This window comes from Oncorhynchus tshawytscha, unplaced genomic scaffold (genome assembly GCF_018296145.1).
Source record: "Oncorhynchus tshawytscha isolate Ot180627B unplaced genomic scaffold, Otsh_v2.0 Un_contig_4370_pilon_pilon, whole genome shotgun sequence".
NCBI classification, from domain to species: Eukaryota; Metazoa; Chordata; class Actinopteri; order Salmoniformes; family Salmonidae; genus Oncorhynchus; species Oncorhynchus tshawytscha.
Window position 1 is genome coordinate 171,430 of NW_024609726.1, and position 16,176 is coordinate 187,605.

At 46.5% G+C, this 16,176-nt stretch overlaps 2 protein-coding genes and 1 long non-coding RNA gene across 6 annotated transcripts in view; 1 reads left to right on the forward strand and 2 right to left on the reverse strand.

Moving 5' to 3' along the window:
• The window catches only part of hspa14 (heat shock protein 14), a 33,565-nt gene extending 32,763 nt beyond the window's left edge, over positions 1 to 802 (forward strand). Inside the window, exons 11-13 of the mRNA XM_042317308.1 lie at positions 1 to 162; positions 393 to 460; positions 642 to 802. Of these exons, the coding sequence (XP_042173242.1) occupies positions 1 to 162; positions 393 to 460; positions 642 to 720 (309 nt within the window). The 3' untranslated portion in view covers positions 721 to 802. The remainder of the gene's footprint in view (positions 163 to 392; positions 461 to 641) is intronic.
• On the reverse strand, positions 26 to 642 carry LOC121845653. The gene is made up of 2 exons (XR_006082678.1): positions 538 to 642; positions 26 to 490 (listed from the first exon to the last, which is right to left on the reverse strand). It is a non-coding gene; the product is annotated as an uncharacterized LOC121845653 (long non-coding RNA).
• Positions 798 to 16,176, reverse strand: part of dclre1c (DNA cross-link repair 1C, PSO2 homolog (S. cerevisiae)) — a 27,834-nt gene continuing 12,455 nt past the window's right edge. For 3 of the 4 annotated variants that reach the window (XM_042317304.1, XM_042317306.1, XM_042317307.1), the window contains exons 7-14: positions 11,527 to 11,599; positions 11,122 to 11,262; positions 10,410 to 10,511; positions 9,804 to 9,940; positions 9,530 to 9,584; positions 9,352 to 9,440; positions 2,312 to 2,406; positions 798 to 2,214 (exon numbers count right to left, since the gene is read on the reverse strand). In XM_042317304.1, coding sequence (XP_042173238.1) covers positions 1,514 to 2,214; positions 2,312 to 2,406; positions 9,352 to 9,440; positions 9,530 to 9,584; positions 9,804 to 9,940; positions 10,410 to 10,511; positions 11,122 to 11,262; positions 11,527 to 11,599 — 1,393 coding nt within the window. In that variant the 3' untranslated portion in view covers positions 798 to 1,513. The remainder of the gene's footprint in view (positions 2,215 to 2,311; positions 2,407 to 9,351; positions 9,441 to 9,529; positions 9,585 to 9,803; positions 9,941 to 10,409; positions 10,512 to 11,121; positions 11,263 to 11,526; positions 11,600 to 16,176) is intronic. The other variant, XM_042317305.1, reaches the window with a different exon arrangement.

The window sequence follows — 16,176 nt, forward strand, 5'->3', positions numbered from 1 at the left end:
GAGGTGGATGAAACAGGGGCTGAGGTGTTCTCTGTGCTCCTCCCCTCGGGCACGCCCCTTCCTGCTCGGCGACATCACATCCTGTCTGGTCCTGGCCGCCTGGCATCCCTCTGTCTGGAGCTTTACCAGAAAACCACAGAGCAGCCAGAGAGACTGGCCAAGGTACGTAAACACACACACAACCCCTCCACCAGAGAACCACCGAGACTGGCCAAGGTACGTAAACACACACACACAACCCCTTCACCAGAGAACCACCGAGACTGGCCAAGGTACGTAAACACACACACACAACCCCTTCACCAGAGAACCACCGAGACTGGCCAAGGTACGTAAACACACACACACACAACCCCTCCACCAGAGAACCAACAGATCTCTCTTATCTGCAGATTGTTCTGAGAGACCTGGAGACCAAAGAGGACAACCATGACATTGATGCCGTGGTGACCATGAAGAGGTAACACCCAGCAGCAGCTGTGGACTGGACCTTGTATTTGGACCATTGTGTGTGTGTGTTTCAGCTGTGGACTGGACCTTGTATTTGGACCGTTGTGTGTGTGTGTGTGTGTGTGTTTCAGCTGTGGACTGGACCTTGTATTTGGACCGTTGTGTGTGTGTGTAACCTGTGTGTGTTTCAGGGACGGGTCTCTCCATGTGAGCTGTGTGGAGCAGAACAGTGGGAAGACTGAAGCCATCAGTATATCAGCAGCCTCCTGATTTCACCACGAGCTCCAAGTTAATGTCACAATACTTGTTGTTATAGTTCCTTTAAAGTTTAAATAAAGACATTATGGTTAAACTTAGTTCCTTTATTCTCTACAGTTCAGAACAGCTACAACATACTTTATTCTCTACAGTTCAGAACTGCGTTAGCCTGGCAGGAGCAGACTCCAGTTGAGAGACCACAGAAAGACTGTTACTGTGTTCCCTACTGAACATTTCACAGGGTGGTCGAGGAGTAGCTGTGGTTTCTCTTGGCCCTGATAGGCCAGGTGTGCAGCAGGCACATGTGTATATAGGGCATGACTATGGTGTCTCTATAACAAATGTAGGGCATGGGTATGGTCTGTGTAGATAATGCTATGGCCCCACACATGAAATCGTATATATGCATTAATCAATTGTCTGTTTTTGTCCAACTTCAAGTCAATTATTTTCGGGTGAGGAAGACATTGTCAAGAACCCACAATCATCCATTGAAAAACCATTAACTCTATAACAGAGATGGACTCCTCTTACATATAACCTGGACATTGAGGGCTTCTACCATTTTAAAGTGGTCACCTGGATGGAATGATCAGAGTTAAGGTTCGGACATTACTAAGCTACTGTATATCATGGCCACAAAGTTCCGGTCTGCTTAAGGTGATTGCTCTCCCATAGGCACCAATGCATTAGCAGCTGGGTTTGGTCTGTTCAGCTCATTGACTATATATGAATCAGAAGAAACTAGTGGGTGGAATGTCTCGCTTCCTCTTCCCTCTGTCTATATACAAAGAGGTAGATGGGGTCAGAGGGACTGACTTCCTGTCCTGGTGACCACTTCCTCTCCAGCGGCCAGTCTCCTGTACAGATCGCTGAGGTCGTCTGGTCCAGGTGTGTGTGAATCCGGCGTAGACGGGATGTCAAAGTCCGATGACACCTGAGACTCCGTTGGCTCTGATTGGTGAGTGTGGCTGCCACTCTCCTCCCCCCCAGCATCCAGATTGGTCAATGCATCTCCCTGACACCGGTCTTCTGATTGGATGAGCATGCTTTCAGCCTGACTCAGGCCTTGCCCAGCCGAGAGAGGAATTGACGGCGAGGGGAGTTTGGCGGAGTCATCAACAAACAGCTCTGAGGTCTGGGAGCCTGTGAGTGTGGAGCGAGAGGGGCTTGTGTGCGAGCAGGAGTGTGGTTGGCTGGTCTGGCTGTCCGTCAGTATCTCCGTGGTGAAAAACTCCTCCCAGCGAGGAGGGGTGCCAGAATTAGACACAGACCCCTCGTCTCTCTCCCCACCTCTCTCTTCTTCCTCCAGGTCTCTCTCCTCCTCATCATCATTAGATTCGGTACAGTCCATGTAGTCTCCTGTGATGAGAGGTATGTGTGTTAGGGGTAGAGGTTCGTCGGGGGGGTTAGGGAGCGTTGTGGGTGTGGCCTCCTGCATCATCACCCTCTTCCTGACCGGGGCCAGGTCCGCCCCCTCAAACAGCCAATCGGCACAATCCCCATCTGGTATAAACAACAGAGCCAATCACAAAGCAGTGAAATAATGTAGAAAGGATGGTTGGAAGGGATAGCTGGCTGTGGTCAGGAGAGAGAGTCTCACCGTGGGTGTGCTGCTCTGGTCTGGTGCGTTTCAGTGTTCCCAGAGGTCTGTAGATCACAGCTGAAGAGGACACGTCCCTACACATAGACTTCAACCTGGAGACATACGGTTACACATTCACACACATACGGTAACAAATGCATTTGGAAAGTATTCAGACCCCTTCCTTGTTCCACATATTGTTAGGTTACAGTCTTATTCTACAATGGAGGAAAACAATTATTCAATCCATCTACACAGAAAGCTGATTCACATCAGGGCCAGACCTGATTAGTATTCAGACCCTTTGCTCTGAGACTCAATTGAGCTCAGGTGCATCCTGTTTCCATTCATCATCGATGTTTCTACAACTTGGAGTCCACCTGTGGTAAATGATTTGGAAAGGCTCGCACTTGACAGGTAGAGCAAAACCCAAGAGGTTGAAGGAATCCTCCGTAGAGCAACGAGACAGGATTGTGTCGAGGCACAGATCTGGGGAAAGGTACCAAAAGATGTCTGCAGTATTGAAGGTCCAAGAACACCGTGGTCTCCATCATTCTTCAATGGAAGAAGTTTGGAACCACCAAGACACTTCCTAGAGCTGGCCGCCCAGTCAGGGAGGTGACCAAGAACCCGATGGTCCCTCTGACAGCGCTCCAGAGTTCCTCCGTGGAGATGGGTTAACCTTCCAGAAGGACAACCATCTCTGCAGCACTCCACCAATCAGGCCTTTATGGTAGAGTGGCCAGACGGAAGCCACTCCTCTGTTAAAGGCACAACAGCACGCTTGAAGTTTGCCAAAAGGCACCTAAAGGATTCTCAGACCATGAGAAACAAGATTGAACTCTTTGGCCTGAATGCCAAGTGTCACGTCTGGAGAAAACCAGGCGCCGCTCATCACCTGGACAATACCATCCCTACGGTGAAGCATGGTGGTGGCAGCATCATGTTATGGTGATGTTTTTCAGCAGCAGGGACATCAGACTGGGGCGAAGGTTCACCTTCCAACAAGACAACGGCCCTAAGCACACAGCCAAGCCAACACAGGAGTGGCTTTGGGACAAGTCTCTGAATGTCCTTGAGTGGCCCAGCCAGAGCCCGGACTTGAACCTGATCGAACAGCTCTGGAAAGACCTGAAAATAGCTGCGCAGCGACGTTCCCCATCCAACCCGACAGAGCTTGAGAGGATCTGCAGAGAAGAATGGGAGAAACTCCAAGTATTGAGTAAAGGGTCTGAATACTTATATAAATGTGATATTTTTTAAATATTTGATACATTTGCAAAAATGTCTTAACCTGTTTTTGCTTTGTTATTATGGGGGTATGAGGGAAAAAACATTTAATCAATTTTAGAATAAGGCTGTGGAAAAGGTGAAGGGGTCTGAATACTTTCCCAATGCACTGTGCACACACATTCTCCACACGATGTGGATTCAACAGCATTGGGTCTAAGGGTTAAGACATCCGCATGCTTCCCAGCTGAAACAGTACGGTAGAGTTCATACACATACACTGAACAAAAATATTAACACAACATGTAAAGTGTTGGTCCCATGTTTCAGGAGCTGAAATAAAAGATCCCAGAAAAGTTCCAAATGCATCAAAAAAAGCATATTTCTCAAATGTTGTGAATAGATTTTACATTCCTGTTAGTGAGTATTTCTCATTTGCCAAGATAATCCATCCACCTGACAGGTGTGGCATATCAAGAAGCTGATTTAAACAGAATTATGTGCCTAAAATGTGCCGTTTTGTCACACAACACAGCTCTCATGTTGAGGGAGCATGCAATTGGCATGCTGACTGCAGGAATATCCACCAGAGCTGTTGCCAGATCATTTGTTAATTTCTCTACCATAAGCCGCCTCCAACGTCATTTTAGAGAACTTGGCAGTACGTCCAACCAGCCTCACAACCGCAGACCACGTGTAACCACACCAGCCAAGGACCTCCACATCTGACTTCTTCACCTGCGGGACCATCTGAGACCAGCCACCCGGACAGCTGATGAAACAGTAGAATTTCTGCACAAACTATAAGAAACCGCCTTGGGGAAGCTCATCTGCGTGCTCGTCGTCCTCAGCAGGGTCTTGACCTGACTGCAGTTCGGCACGCTGGAGAAATGTGCTTTCACGGAGGAATCGTGATTTCAACTGTACTAGGCAGATAGCTTTTATAGTGTTGTGTGGGCGAGTGGTTTGCTGATGTTAACGTTGTGAACATAACCCCACTGTCACTATGGGGCGCTATGATATGGGCAGGCATAAACTACAGACAACGAACACAATTACGTTTTATCAATGACAATGAGTGCACAGATCCTGAGGCCCATTGTCGTGCCATTCATCCACCGTCATCACCTCATGTTTCAGCATGATAAAGCACGGTCCCATGTTGCAAGGATCTGTACACAATTACTGGAAGCTGAAAATGTCCCAGTTCTTCCATGGCCTGCATCCTCACCAGACATGTCACCCATTGAGCATGTCTGGGATCGACGTGTACGACAGTGTGTTCCAGTTCCTGCCAAATATCCAGCAACTTAGCGCAGCCATTGAAGAGGAGTGGGACAACATTCCACAATCAACAGCCTGATCAACTCTGAAGGAGATGTGTCACGCTGCATGAGACAAATGGTGGTAACTGCCTGGTTCTCTGACCCACGCCAGATACTGCCTGGTTCTCTGACCCACGCCAGATACTGCCTGGTTCTCTGACCCACGCCAGACACTGCCTGGTTCTCTGACCCACGCCAGATACTGCCTGGTTCTCTGACCCACGCCAGACACTGCCTGGTTCTCTGACCCACGCCAGACACTGCCTGGTTCTCTGACCCACGCCAGATACGGACTGGTTCTCTGACCCACACCCCTACTTTTTTTTGAAGGCACCTGTGACCAACATATGCATATCTGTATTCCCAGTCATGTGACCTCCATAGATTAGGGTCTAATGAATGCATTTCCATTGACTGGTTTCCTCATATGAACTGTGACTCAGTCAGACCTTTGACATGGTTGTGTTTATATTGTTGTTCAGTGTATGATGTTAACATTTTGGGGCGTTTTTGTTTGTTTTGGACATCAGAGTTTGACTGCTCAGGCACAATGTTTCTCTGGAGGCAAGCCGAAGTTCGGAGCCGAAGTCTACACCCCTACGTCAACCAAATCAAATTTATTTATATAGCCCTTCGTACATCAGCTAATATCTCAAAGTGCTGTACAGAAACCCAGCCTAAAACCCCAAACAGCAAGCAATGCAGGTGTAGAAGCACGGTGGCCAGGAAAAACTCCCTAGAAAGGCCAAAACCTAGGAAGAAACCTAGAGAGGAACCAGGCTATGTGGGGTGGCCAGTCCTCTTCTGGCTGTGCCGGGTGGAGATTATAACAGAACATGGCCAAGATGTTCAAATGTTCATAAATGACCAGCATGGTCCAATAATAATAAGGCAGAACAGTTGAAACTGGAGCAGCAGCACGGCCAGGTGGACTGGGGACAGCAAGGAGTCATCATGTCAGGTAGTCCTGACCCCTACGTCAACAGTAGGGATTCTTCAATAAAGTCATTGTCATTCAATGAGAGAACTCGTTTCCATACACATTTTTTCTGCACCATCTTAGTTAGATGTGAATTTGTGCAACTAATTTTGACAACTTGAGTTGGTCCAAAATTAATTCTGATTATTTTGAGGAAGTGTATAATGGCTACGGTGTCTCAATGGACAAACCGTACTATTGATGTTTTTTCTCATTTTTCAAGCGAAGGTCTTTTAAGGGATTTATGGAGCACACGTGTTGAATTCAGCTAGCCGGGTTCAACTAGCCTGGTCACCCAGCTATTTGAACCCAACGAACTGAAGCATGCTGACGCCTTTAGGGTGTTGGGGGTAAGGGCTGGGGTGTAAGGGGGTTGGCCGGCTAAGGTATTTGTATTTATTATGGCAGCAGCTACTCTTCCTGGGGTTTATTATGGATCCCATTAGTTCCTGCCAAGGCAGCAGCTACTCTTCCTGGGATTTATTATGGATCCCCATTAGTTCCTGCCAAGGCAGCAGCTACTCTTCCTGGGGTTTATTATGGATCCCCATTAGTTCCTGATCCCCAAGGCAGCAGCTACTCTTCCTGGGGTTTATTATGGATGCCAAGGCAGCAGCCCTTCCTGGGGTTTATTATGGATCCCCATTAGTTCCTGCCAAGGCAGCAGCTACTCTTCCTTCCTGCCAAGGCAGCAGCTACTCTTCCTGGGGTTTATTATAGATCCCCATTAGTTCCTGCCAAGACAGCAGCTACTCTTCCTGGGGTTTATTATGGATCCCCATTAGTTCCTGCCAAGGCAGCAGCTACTCTTCCTGGGGTTTATTATGGATCCCCATTAGTTCCTGCCAAGGCAGCAGCTACTCTTCCTGAGGTTTATTATGGATCCCCATTAGTTTCTGCCAAAGCAGCAGTTACTCTTCCTGGGGTCCAGCAAATTGAAGGCAGTTTATACCATTTTCACAACCTACTGTGTGCCCTCATGCCCCTACTCCACCACTACCACATCCATGTGCGTGTGTTAGTGTGTATGCATGTGTCTGTGCCCATGTTTGTAATGCTTCACAGTCCTCGCTGTTCCATAAGGTTGAAAAAAAATAGAGTTCCATGTAGTCATGGCTCTATGTAGTACTGTGCGCCTCCCATAGTCTGTTCTGGACTTGGACTGTGAAGAGACCTCTGGTGGTCTTGTGGGGTATGAATGGGTGTCCTAGCTGTGTGCTAGTAGTTTAGACAGACAGCTCGGTGCATTCAACATGTCAATACCTCTCAAAAATAAAAGTAGTGATGAAGTCACTCTCCTCCACTTTGAGCCAGGAGAGATTGAAATTAATATTCGCTCTCTGTGAACATCCAAGGGCCAGCCATGCTTCCCTGTTCTGAGACAATTGCAATTTTCCTAAGTCCTTTTTTGTGGTACCTGACCACACAACTGAACAGTAGTCCAGGTGTGACAAAACAAGGGCCTGTAGGACCTGCCTTGTTGATACTGATGTTACGAAGGTAGAAACTACGGCCTGTAGGACCTGCCTTGTTGATAGTGTTGTTAAGAAGGTAGAAACTAGGGCCTGTAGGACCGGTCTTTTTGATAGTGTTAAGAAGGTAGAAACTAGGGTCTGTAGGACCGGTCTTGTTGATAGTGTTGTTAAGAAGGTAGAAACTAGGGCCTGTAGGACCTGCCTTGTTGATAGTGTTGTTAAGAAGGTAGAAACTAGGGCCTGTAGGACCTGCCTTGTTGATAGTGTTGTTAAGAAGGTAGAGTAGAGCTTTCTTATGGACAGACTTCTACCCATCTTAGCAACTGTTGTATCAACATGTTTTGACCATGACAGTTTACAATCTAGTGTTACTCCAAGAAGTTTAGCCATCTCAACTTGCTCAATTTCCACGTGATTTATTACAAGATTTAGTTGGGGTTTAGTGAGTGTTTTGTTCCAAATACAATGCTTTTAGTTTTAGACATATTTAGGGCTAACTTATTCCTTGCCACCCACTCTGAAACTAACTGCAGCTCTTTGTTGAGTGTTGCAGTCATTTCAGTCTCTGTAGTAGCTGATGTGTATAATGAATCATCCGCATACATAGAAACTCTGGCTTTACTCAGTCAGTGGCATGTCGTTCGTAAAAATTGAAAACAGTAAGGGTCCTAAACAGCTGCCCTGGAGAATGCCTGATTCTACCTGGATTATGTTGCAGAGGCTTCCATTAAAGAATACCCTCTGTGTTCTGTTAGACAGGTAACTCTTCATCCACATTATAGCGGGGGGGGTGTAAAACCATAACACATGTCTTTCCAGCAGCAGACTATGATCAATCTTGTCAAAATCTGCACTGAAGTCTAACAAGACAGCCCCCACAATCATTTTATCATCAATTTCTCTCAGCCAATCTTCAGGCATTTGTGTAAGTGCTGTGCTTGTTGAATGTCCTTCTCCATAAGCGTGCTTAAAGTCTGTTGTCAATTTGTTTAGGGTGAAATAGCATTGTATCTGGTCAAACACCATTTCTTCACTAAGGGTTGGTGGTAACAGGCTGATTGGTCGGCTATTTGAGCCAGTAAAGGGGGCTTTACTATTCTTAGGTGGCAGAATGACTTTAGCTTCCCTCCAGGCCTGAGGGCACACACACTCTAGTAGGCTTGGATTGAAGATGTGGCAAATAGGAGTGGCAATATGGTCTGCTATCATCCTCAGTAACCTTCCATCCAGATTGTCAGACCCTGGTGGTTTGTCGTTGTTGATAGACAACAATAATCACCTCCTAGACACTGACTTTACGGAATTCAAAAGTACAATTCTTGTCTTTCATAATATGGTCAGATATACTTGGATGTGTAGTGTCAGCGTTTGTTGCTGGCATGTCATCCCTAAGTTTGCCAATGAAAAGTAATTCAAGTAGGTTGCGATGAATGAGCCATCTGTTTCAATGAATGAAGGAGCAGAGTTGGCTTTTTTCCCCAAAATGTCATTTAAGGTTCCCCAAAGCTTTTTACTATCATTATTTATATCATTTAACTTTGTTTTGTAGTGTAAGGGGTTGGGGTATGGGTATTAGGGGTTGGAGTATGGGTATTAGGGGTTGGAGTATGGGTATTAGGGCATTGGAGTATGGGTATTAGGGCGTATGGGTATTAGGGGTTGGGGTATGGGTATTAGGGGTTGGAGTATGGGTATTAGGGGTTGGAGTATTAGGGGGGGGTTGGGTTATTAGGGGGTTGGGGTATGGGTATTAGGGGTATTAGGGAGTATGGGTATTAGGGGGTTGGGTATTAGGGGGGGTATGGGTATTAGGGGGTTGGGGTATGGGTATTAGGGGTTGGAGTATGGGTATTAGGGGTTGGAGTATTAGGGGGTTGGGGTATGGGTATTAGGGGTTGGGGCATAATGGGATTGGGGTATTAGGGGTTGGGGATTGGGGTATTAGGGGTTGGGGTAATGGTATTAGGGGTTGGGGCATGTTGGCGAATGGGGTATTAGGGAGTTGGGGTGTAGAGAAGACATTCAGTGTATAGAGGATGACTGGCTCACAGCTCCGTGACATCAGCGTGAGTTCGGCCAATAGGAATGACACTGGGGTAGATGTTGATTGGCTGGAGATAAGACAGGAAGTCTTTTATCTGAAAACAGGAAGAAGAGAAGAGTATCACACAGAGGCAGACAGGCACAGACCGAGGCAGACAGACAGATAGGCAGGCAGGTGTCTCACCTCAGAGTAGGATGAGTGGAAGGAAAAGCAGGCTCGGTAGGAACTGGCACCTGTCCTGAAAACATTACACATCTGTGTAAGATAATGTGTATGTGTTTTTCTGTGTGTGTTTCTCTGAGTGTGTGTGTGTGTGTGTGTGTATGTGTGTTTCTCTGAGTGTGTGTGTGTGTATGTGTGTTTCTCTGAGTGTGTGTGTGTGTATGTGTGTTTCTCTGAGTGTGTGTGTGTGTATGTGTGTTTCTCTGAGTGTGTGTGTGTGTATGTGTGTGTGTACCTGACGATAACCTTAGTCCTCTGTGTTCTCTCTCCAAACCACATAGTGGAGGGTTTGATACTGATGATGTTTAGAGGAGTTCCATCTGATGCCGAGGAGCCACACGGCAGCCTGCTGGCAGGAACAAACTCCTCATCCTACACAACGACATGTTTCTATTGGTTAGGACTCCTCATCCTACACACAACATGTTTCTATTGGTTAGGACTCCTCATCCTACACACCACAACATGTTTCTATTGGTTAGGACTCCTCATCCTACACACCACAACATGTTTCTATTGGTTAGGACTCCTCATCCTACACACAACATGTTTCTATTGGTTAGGACTCCTCATCCTACACACCACAACATGTTTCTATTGGTTAGGACTCCTCATCCTACACACATGTTTCTATTGGTTAGGACTCCTCATCCTACACAACGACATGTTTCTATTGGTTAGGACTCCTCATCCTACACACAACATGTTTCTATTGGTTAGGACTCCTCATCCTACACACCACAACATGTTTCTATTGGTTAGGACTCCTCATCCTACACACCACAACATGTTTCTATTGGTTAGGGGTTTCTAAGAGAAAGGGGGCGTGTAACAGCGTTACCTTGGGGTGACGGCAGGCATGGATCTGAGTGGCTCGATCTGTGGTCACATGACTCAGAATCTCTGGCATCTTCTTAAACATGTCCAGGCTTTTGACATGAATCTACAACACACCATGTGTCATTATTTGTCATGCTTAACAAAGTGTGTGTTTAAAATAAATCTTATTTGGTATCGGTGTCCCATCCATGGGACAGTTGAGCTAACGTAGGCCAATGTGATTAGTATGAGGTTGTAAGTTACAAGAACAGTCATATCTGATATTGTCAGAAAGCTTAAATTCTTGTTAATCTAACTGTACTGTCCAATGTACAGTAGCTATTACAGTGAAAGAATATCATGCTATTGTTTGAGAACTTAGTTATTAATAAACAAATTAGGCACATTTGGGCAGTCTTGATACATTTTTAAGAAATGCAATGGTTCATTGGATCAGTCTAAAACTGTACACATACTGCTGCCATCTAGTGGCCAAAATCTAAATGTCACCTGGGCTGGAATAATACATTATGGCCTTTATCTTGCATTTGTATTGTTATTCTCCTCCATTCATTTCACATTTCCACAAACTTTAAAGTGTTTCCTTTCAAATGGTACCAAGAATATGCATATCCTTGCTTCAGGCCCTGGCAGTTAGATTTGGGGATGTCATTTTAGGTGGAAATTGAAAAAGGGGGCGGATCCTTAAGAGGTTTTAAGTGTTGGTCACCTACCTGTGTGTGAAACTCGTCCCCCAGGTTAGTGAAGAGGTATTCATATCCATATGCAGCTTTACAATTCAGCCACACTGTATGGTACACACTCCTACTGACCCAGTCCTGTACCAGCCCCCGGATAGCATGTAGACACGTCTCCTACACACACACACACACACACAGTCCTGTACCAGCCCCCGGATAGCATGTAGACACGTCTCCTACATACACACTCTGCAGCTCTCTCTCTCCCCTCTCTCTCGCTCTATAGATCTCTCCCTGTAGCTCTCTCTCTCCCTGTAGCTCTCTCTCTCTGTGTAGCTCTCTCTCTCTGTGTGTAGCTCTCTCTCTCTCTGTGTGTACTCTCTCTGTGTGTAGCTCTCTCTCTCTCTCTGTAGCGCTCTCAGAATCCCACAAACTCACCCTGCTGGGGATCTGGTAGAAGCGAGGGTCGTAAAAGGTGGAGTCCAGATACACACTCTTGATGTCTTTCACCCTGAAACAACACAGCACACTGTCTGGCATTGGAACTGAGGACCACTGTATATTGCCTAGGTTTTACTTGGTGTGTTCTCTCCTGTGTGCTGGTTAGGGCTCGGATGACAGTTTTAGGGTCGAGGAGGTTTAATGACGCTGATTTGCAATATGGGCATGAACATCAGTGGCTTATGGTCAACTTTTATAAATGTAGATGTTCCAATCAGCGGCTTGTATGTGTGGAGGCCTGGAGATGCTAAACATGTTTGTTAATTAACGGTCAATTACCATGAGTCGCTGTCATGACCGCCACAGCCCTATATGGGCACATATTGTGAATCTTCAGCATCATTAAACCATCTCGACCATAAAACACTAAACTATTCAAATACAAATTCACAATAATTGTAGGCTAACTCTGAATTTGTTTAATTTAGGCTATACCAGTTATGTACCAAATACACCTTAAATCTTTTTTTGTGTCATGTATTGTATAACAGCACAATCATTTATTTTTTTCCGGGTTTGGGCTCATACAGTGCATTCAAAGTATTCAGACCTCTCGACTTTCACATTTTGTTATGTTACAGCCTTATTCTAAAATCGAGGAAGTTGTTTTTCCCCTCATCAATCTACACAATACCCCATAATGACGTCACAATACCCCATAATGACGTCACAATACCCCATAATGACATCACAATACCCCATAATGACATCACAATACCCCATAATGACATCACAATACCCCATAATGACATCACAATACCCCATAATGACGTCACAATACCCCATAATGACAAAGCAAAAAATTATTTTATTTTTACATATGTTTACATAAGTATTCAGACCCTTTACTCAGTACTTTTGTTGAAGCACCTGTCAGATTACAGCCTAGTGTCAAATCAAATCAAATTTTATTTGTCACATACACATGGTTAGCAGATGTTAATGCGAGTGTAGCGAAATGCTTGTGCTTCTAGTTCCGACAATGCAGTAATAACCAACAAGTAATCTAACTAACAATTCCAAAACTACTGTCTTATACACAGTGTAAGGGGATAAAGAATATGTACATAAGGATATGTGAATGAGTGATGGTACAGAGCAGCATAGGCAAGATACAGTAGATGGTATCGAGTACAGTATATACATATGAGATGAGTATGTAAACAAAGTGGCATAGTTAAAGTGGCTAGTGATACATGTATTACATAAGGATGCAGTCGATGATATAGAGTACAGTATATACGTATGCATATGAGATGAATAATGTAGGGTAAGTAACATTATATAAGGTAGCATTGTTTAAAGTGGCTAGTGATATATTTACATCATTTCCCATCAATTCCCATTATTAAAGTGGCTGGAGTTGAGTCAGTGTCAGTGTGTTGGCAGCAGCCACTCAATGTTAGTGGTGGCTGTTTAACAGTCTGATGGCCTTGAGATAGAAGCTGTTTTTCAGTCTCTCGGTCCCAGCTTTGATGCACCTGTACTGACCTCGCCTTCTGGATGATAGCGGGGTGAACAGGCAGTGGCTCGGGTGGTTGATGTCCTTGATGATCTTTATGGCCTTCCTGTAACATCGGGTGGTGTAGGTGTCCTGGAGGGCAGGTAGTTTGCCCCGGTGATGCGTTGTGCAGACCTCACTACCCTCTGGAGAGCCTTACGGTTGTGGGCGGAGCAGTTGCCGTACCAGGCGGTGATACAGCCCGCCAGGATGCTCTCGATTGTGCATCTGTAGAAGTTTGTGAGTGCTTTTGGTGACAAGCCGAATTTCTTCAGCCTCCTGAGGTTGAAGAGGCGCTGCTGCGCCTTCTTCACGATGCTGTCTGTGTGAGTGGACCAATTCAGTTTGTCTGTGATGTGTATGCCGAGGAACTTAAAACTTGCTACCCTCTCCACTACTGTTCCATCGATGTGGATAGGGGGTGTTCCCTCTGCTGTTTCCTGAAGTCCACAATCATCTCCTTAGTTTTGTTGACGTTGAGTGTGAGGTTATTTTCCTGACACCACACTCCGAGGGCCCTCACCTCCTCCCTGTAGGCCGTCTCGTCGTTGTTGGTAATCAAGCCTACCACTGTTGTGTCATCCGCAAACTTGATGATTGAGTTGGAGGCGTGCGTGGCCACGCAGTCGTGGGTGAACAGGGAGTACAGGAGAGGGCTCAGAACACACCCTTGTGGGGCCCCAGTGTTGAGGATCAGCGGGGGTGGAGATGTTGTTGCCTACCCTCACCACCTGGGGGCAGCCCGTCAGGAAGTCCAGTACCCAGTTGCACAGGGCGGGGTCGAGACCCAGGGTCTCGAGCTTGATGACGAGCTTGGAGGGTACTATGGTGTTGAATGCCGAGCTGTAGTCGATGAACAGCATTCTCACATAGGTATTCTCTTGTCCAGATGGGTTAGGGCAGTGTGCAGTGTGGTTGAGATTGCATCGTCTGTGGACCTATTTGGGCGGTAAGCAAATTGGAGTGGGTCTAGGGTGTCAGGTAGGGTGGAGGTGATATGGTCCTTGAGTAGTCTCTCAAAGCACTTCATGATGACGGATGTGAGTGCTACGGGGCGGTAGTCGTTTAGCTCAGTTACCTTAGCTTTCTTGGGAACAGGAACAATGGTGGCCCTCTTGAAGCATGTGGGAACAGCAGATTGGTATAGGGATTGATTGAATATGTCCGTAAACACACCGGCCAGCTGGTCTGCGCATGCTCTGAGGGCGCGGCTGGGGATGCCGTCTGGGCCTGCAGCCTTGGTTAACACGTTTAAATGTCTTACTCACCTCGGCTGCAGTGAAGGAGAGTCCGCATGTTTTCGTTGCAGGCCGTGTCAGTGGCACTGTGTTGTCCTCAAAGCGGGCAAAAAAGTTATTTAGTCTGCCTGGGAGCAAGACATCCTGGTCCGTGACTGGGCTGGATTTCTTCTTGTAGTCCGTGATTGACTGTAGACCCTGCCACATGCCTCTTGTGTCTGAGCCGTTGAATTGAGATTCTACTTTGTCTCTGTACTGACGCTTAGCTTGTTTGATAGCCTTGCGGAGGGAATAGCTGCACTGTTTGTGTTCGGTCATGTTACCAGTCACCTTGCCCTGATTAAAAGCAGTGGTTCGCGCTTTCAGTTTCACGCGAATGCTGCCATCAATCCACGGTTTCTGGTTAGGGAATGTTTTAATCGTTGCTATGGGAACGACATCTTCAACGCACGTTCTAATGAACTCGCACACCGAATCAGCGTATTCGTCAATATTGTTATCTGACGCAATACGAAACATATCCCAGTCCACGTGATGGAAGCAGTCTTGGAGTGTGGAGTCAGCTTGGTCGGACCAGCGTTGGACAGACCTCAGCGTGGGAGCTTCTTGTTTTAGTTTCTGTCTGTAGGCAGGGATCAACAAAATGGAGTCGTTGTCAGCTTTTCCGAAAGGAGGGCGGGGCAGGGCCTTATATGCGTCGCAGGGCCTTATATGTGTCGCAGGGCCTTATATGTGTCGCGGAAGTTAGAGTAACAATGATCCAAGGTTTTTCCACCCCTGGTTGCGCAATCGATGTGCTGATAAAATTTAGGGAGTCTTGTTAAAATCCCCAGCTACAATGAATGCAGCCTCCGGATAAATGGATTCCAGTTTGCAAAGAGTCAAATAAAGTTCGTTCAGAGCCATCAATGTGTCTGCTTGGGGGGGATATATACGGCTGTGATTATAATCGAAGAGAATTCTCTTGGTAGATAATGCGGTCTACATTTGATGGTGAGGAATTCTAAATCAGGTGAACAGAAGGATTTGAATTCCTGTATGTTTCTTTCATCACACCATGTCTCGTTAGCCATAAGGCATACGCCCCCGCCCCTCTTCTTACCAGAAAGATGTTTGTTTCTGTCGGCGCGATGCGTGGAGAAACCCGCTGGCTGCACCGCCTCGGATAGCGTCTCTCCAGTGAGCCATGTTTCCGTGAAGCAAAGAACGTTACAGTCTCTGATGTCCCTCTGGAATGCTACCCTTGCTCGGATTTCATCAACCTTGTTGTCAAGAGACTGGACATTGGCGAGAAGAATGCTAGGGAGTGGTGCACGATGTGCCCGTCTCCGGAGTCTGACCAGAAGACCGCCTCGTTTCCCTCTTTTTCGGAGTCGTTTTTTTGGGTCGCCGCATAGGATCCATTCCGTTGTCCCGGTTGAAAGGCAGAACACAGGATCCGCGTCGCGAAAAACATATTCTTGGTCGTACTGATGGTGAGTTGACGCTGATCTTATATTCAGTAGTTCTTCTCGACTGTATGTAATGAAACCTAAGATGACCTGGGGTACTAATGTAAGAAATAACACGTAAAAAAAAAACACTGCATAATTTCCTAGGAACGCGAAGCGAGGCGGCCATCGCTGTCGGCGCCGGAAGTTGAGAGTGTCTTCTTGGGTATGATGCTACAAGCTTAGCACACCTGTATTTGGGGGAGTTTCTCCCATTCTTCTCTGCAGATCCTCTCCAGCTCGGTCAGGTTGAATGGGGAGCATCGCTGCACAGCTATTTTCAGGTCTCTCCAGAGATGTTCGATTGGGTTAAATTCCCGGGCTCTGCCTGGGCCACTCGACATCCAGAGACTTGTCC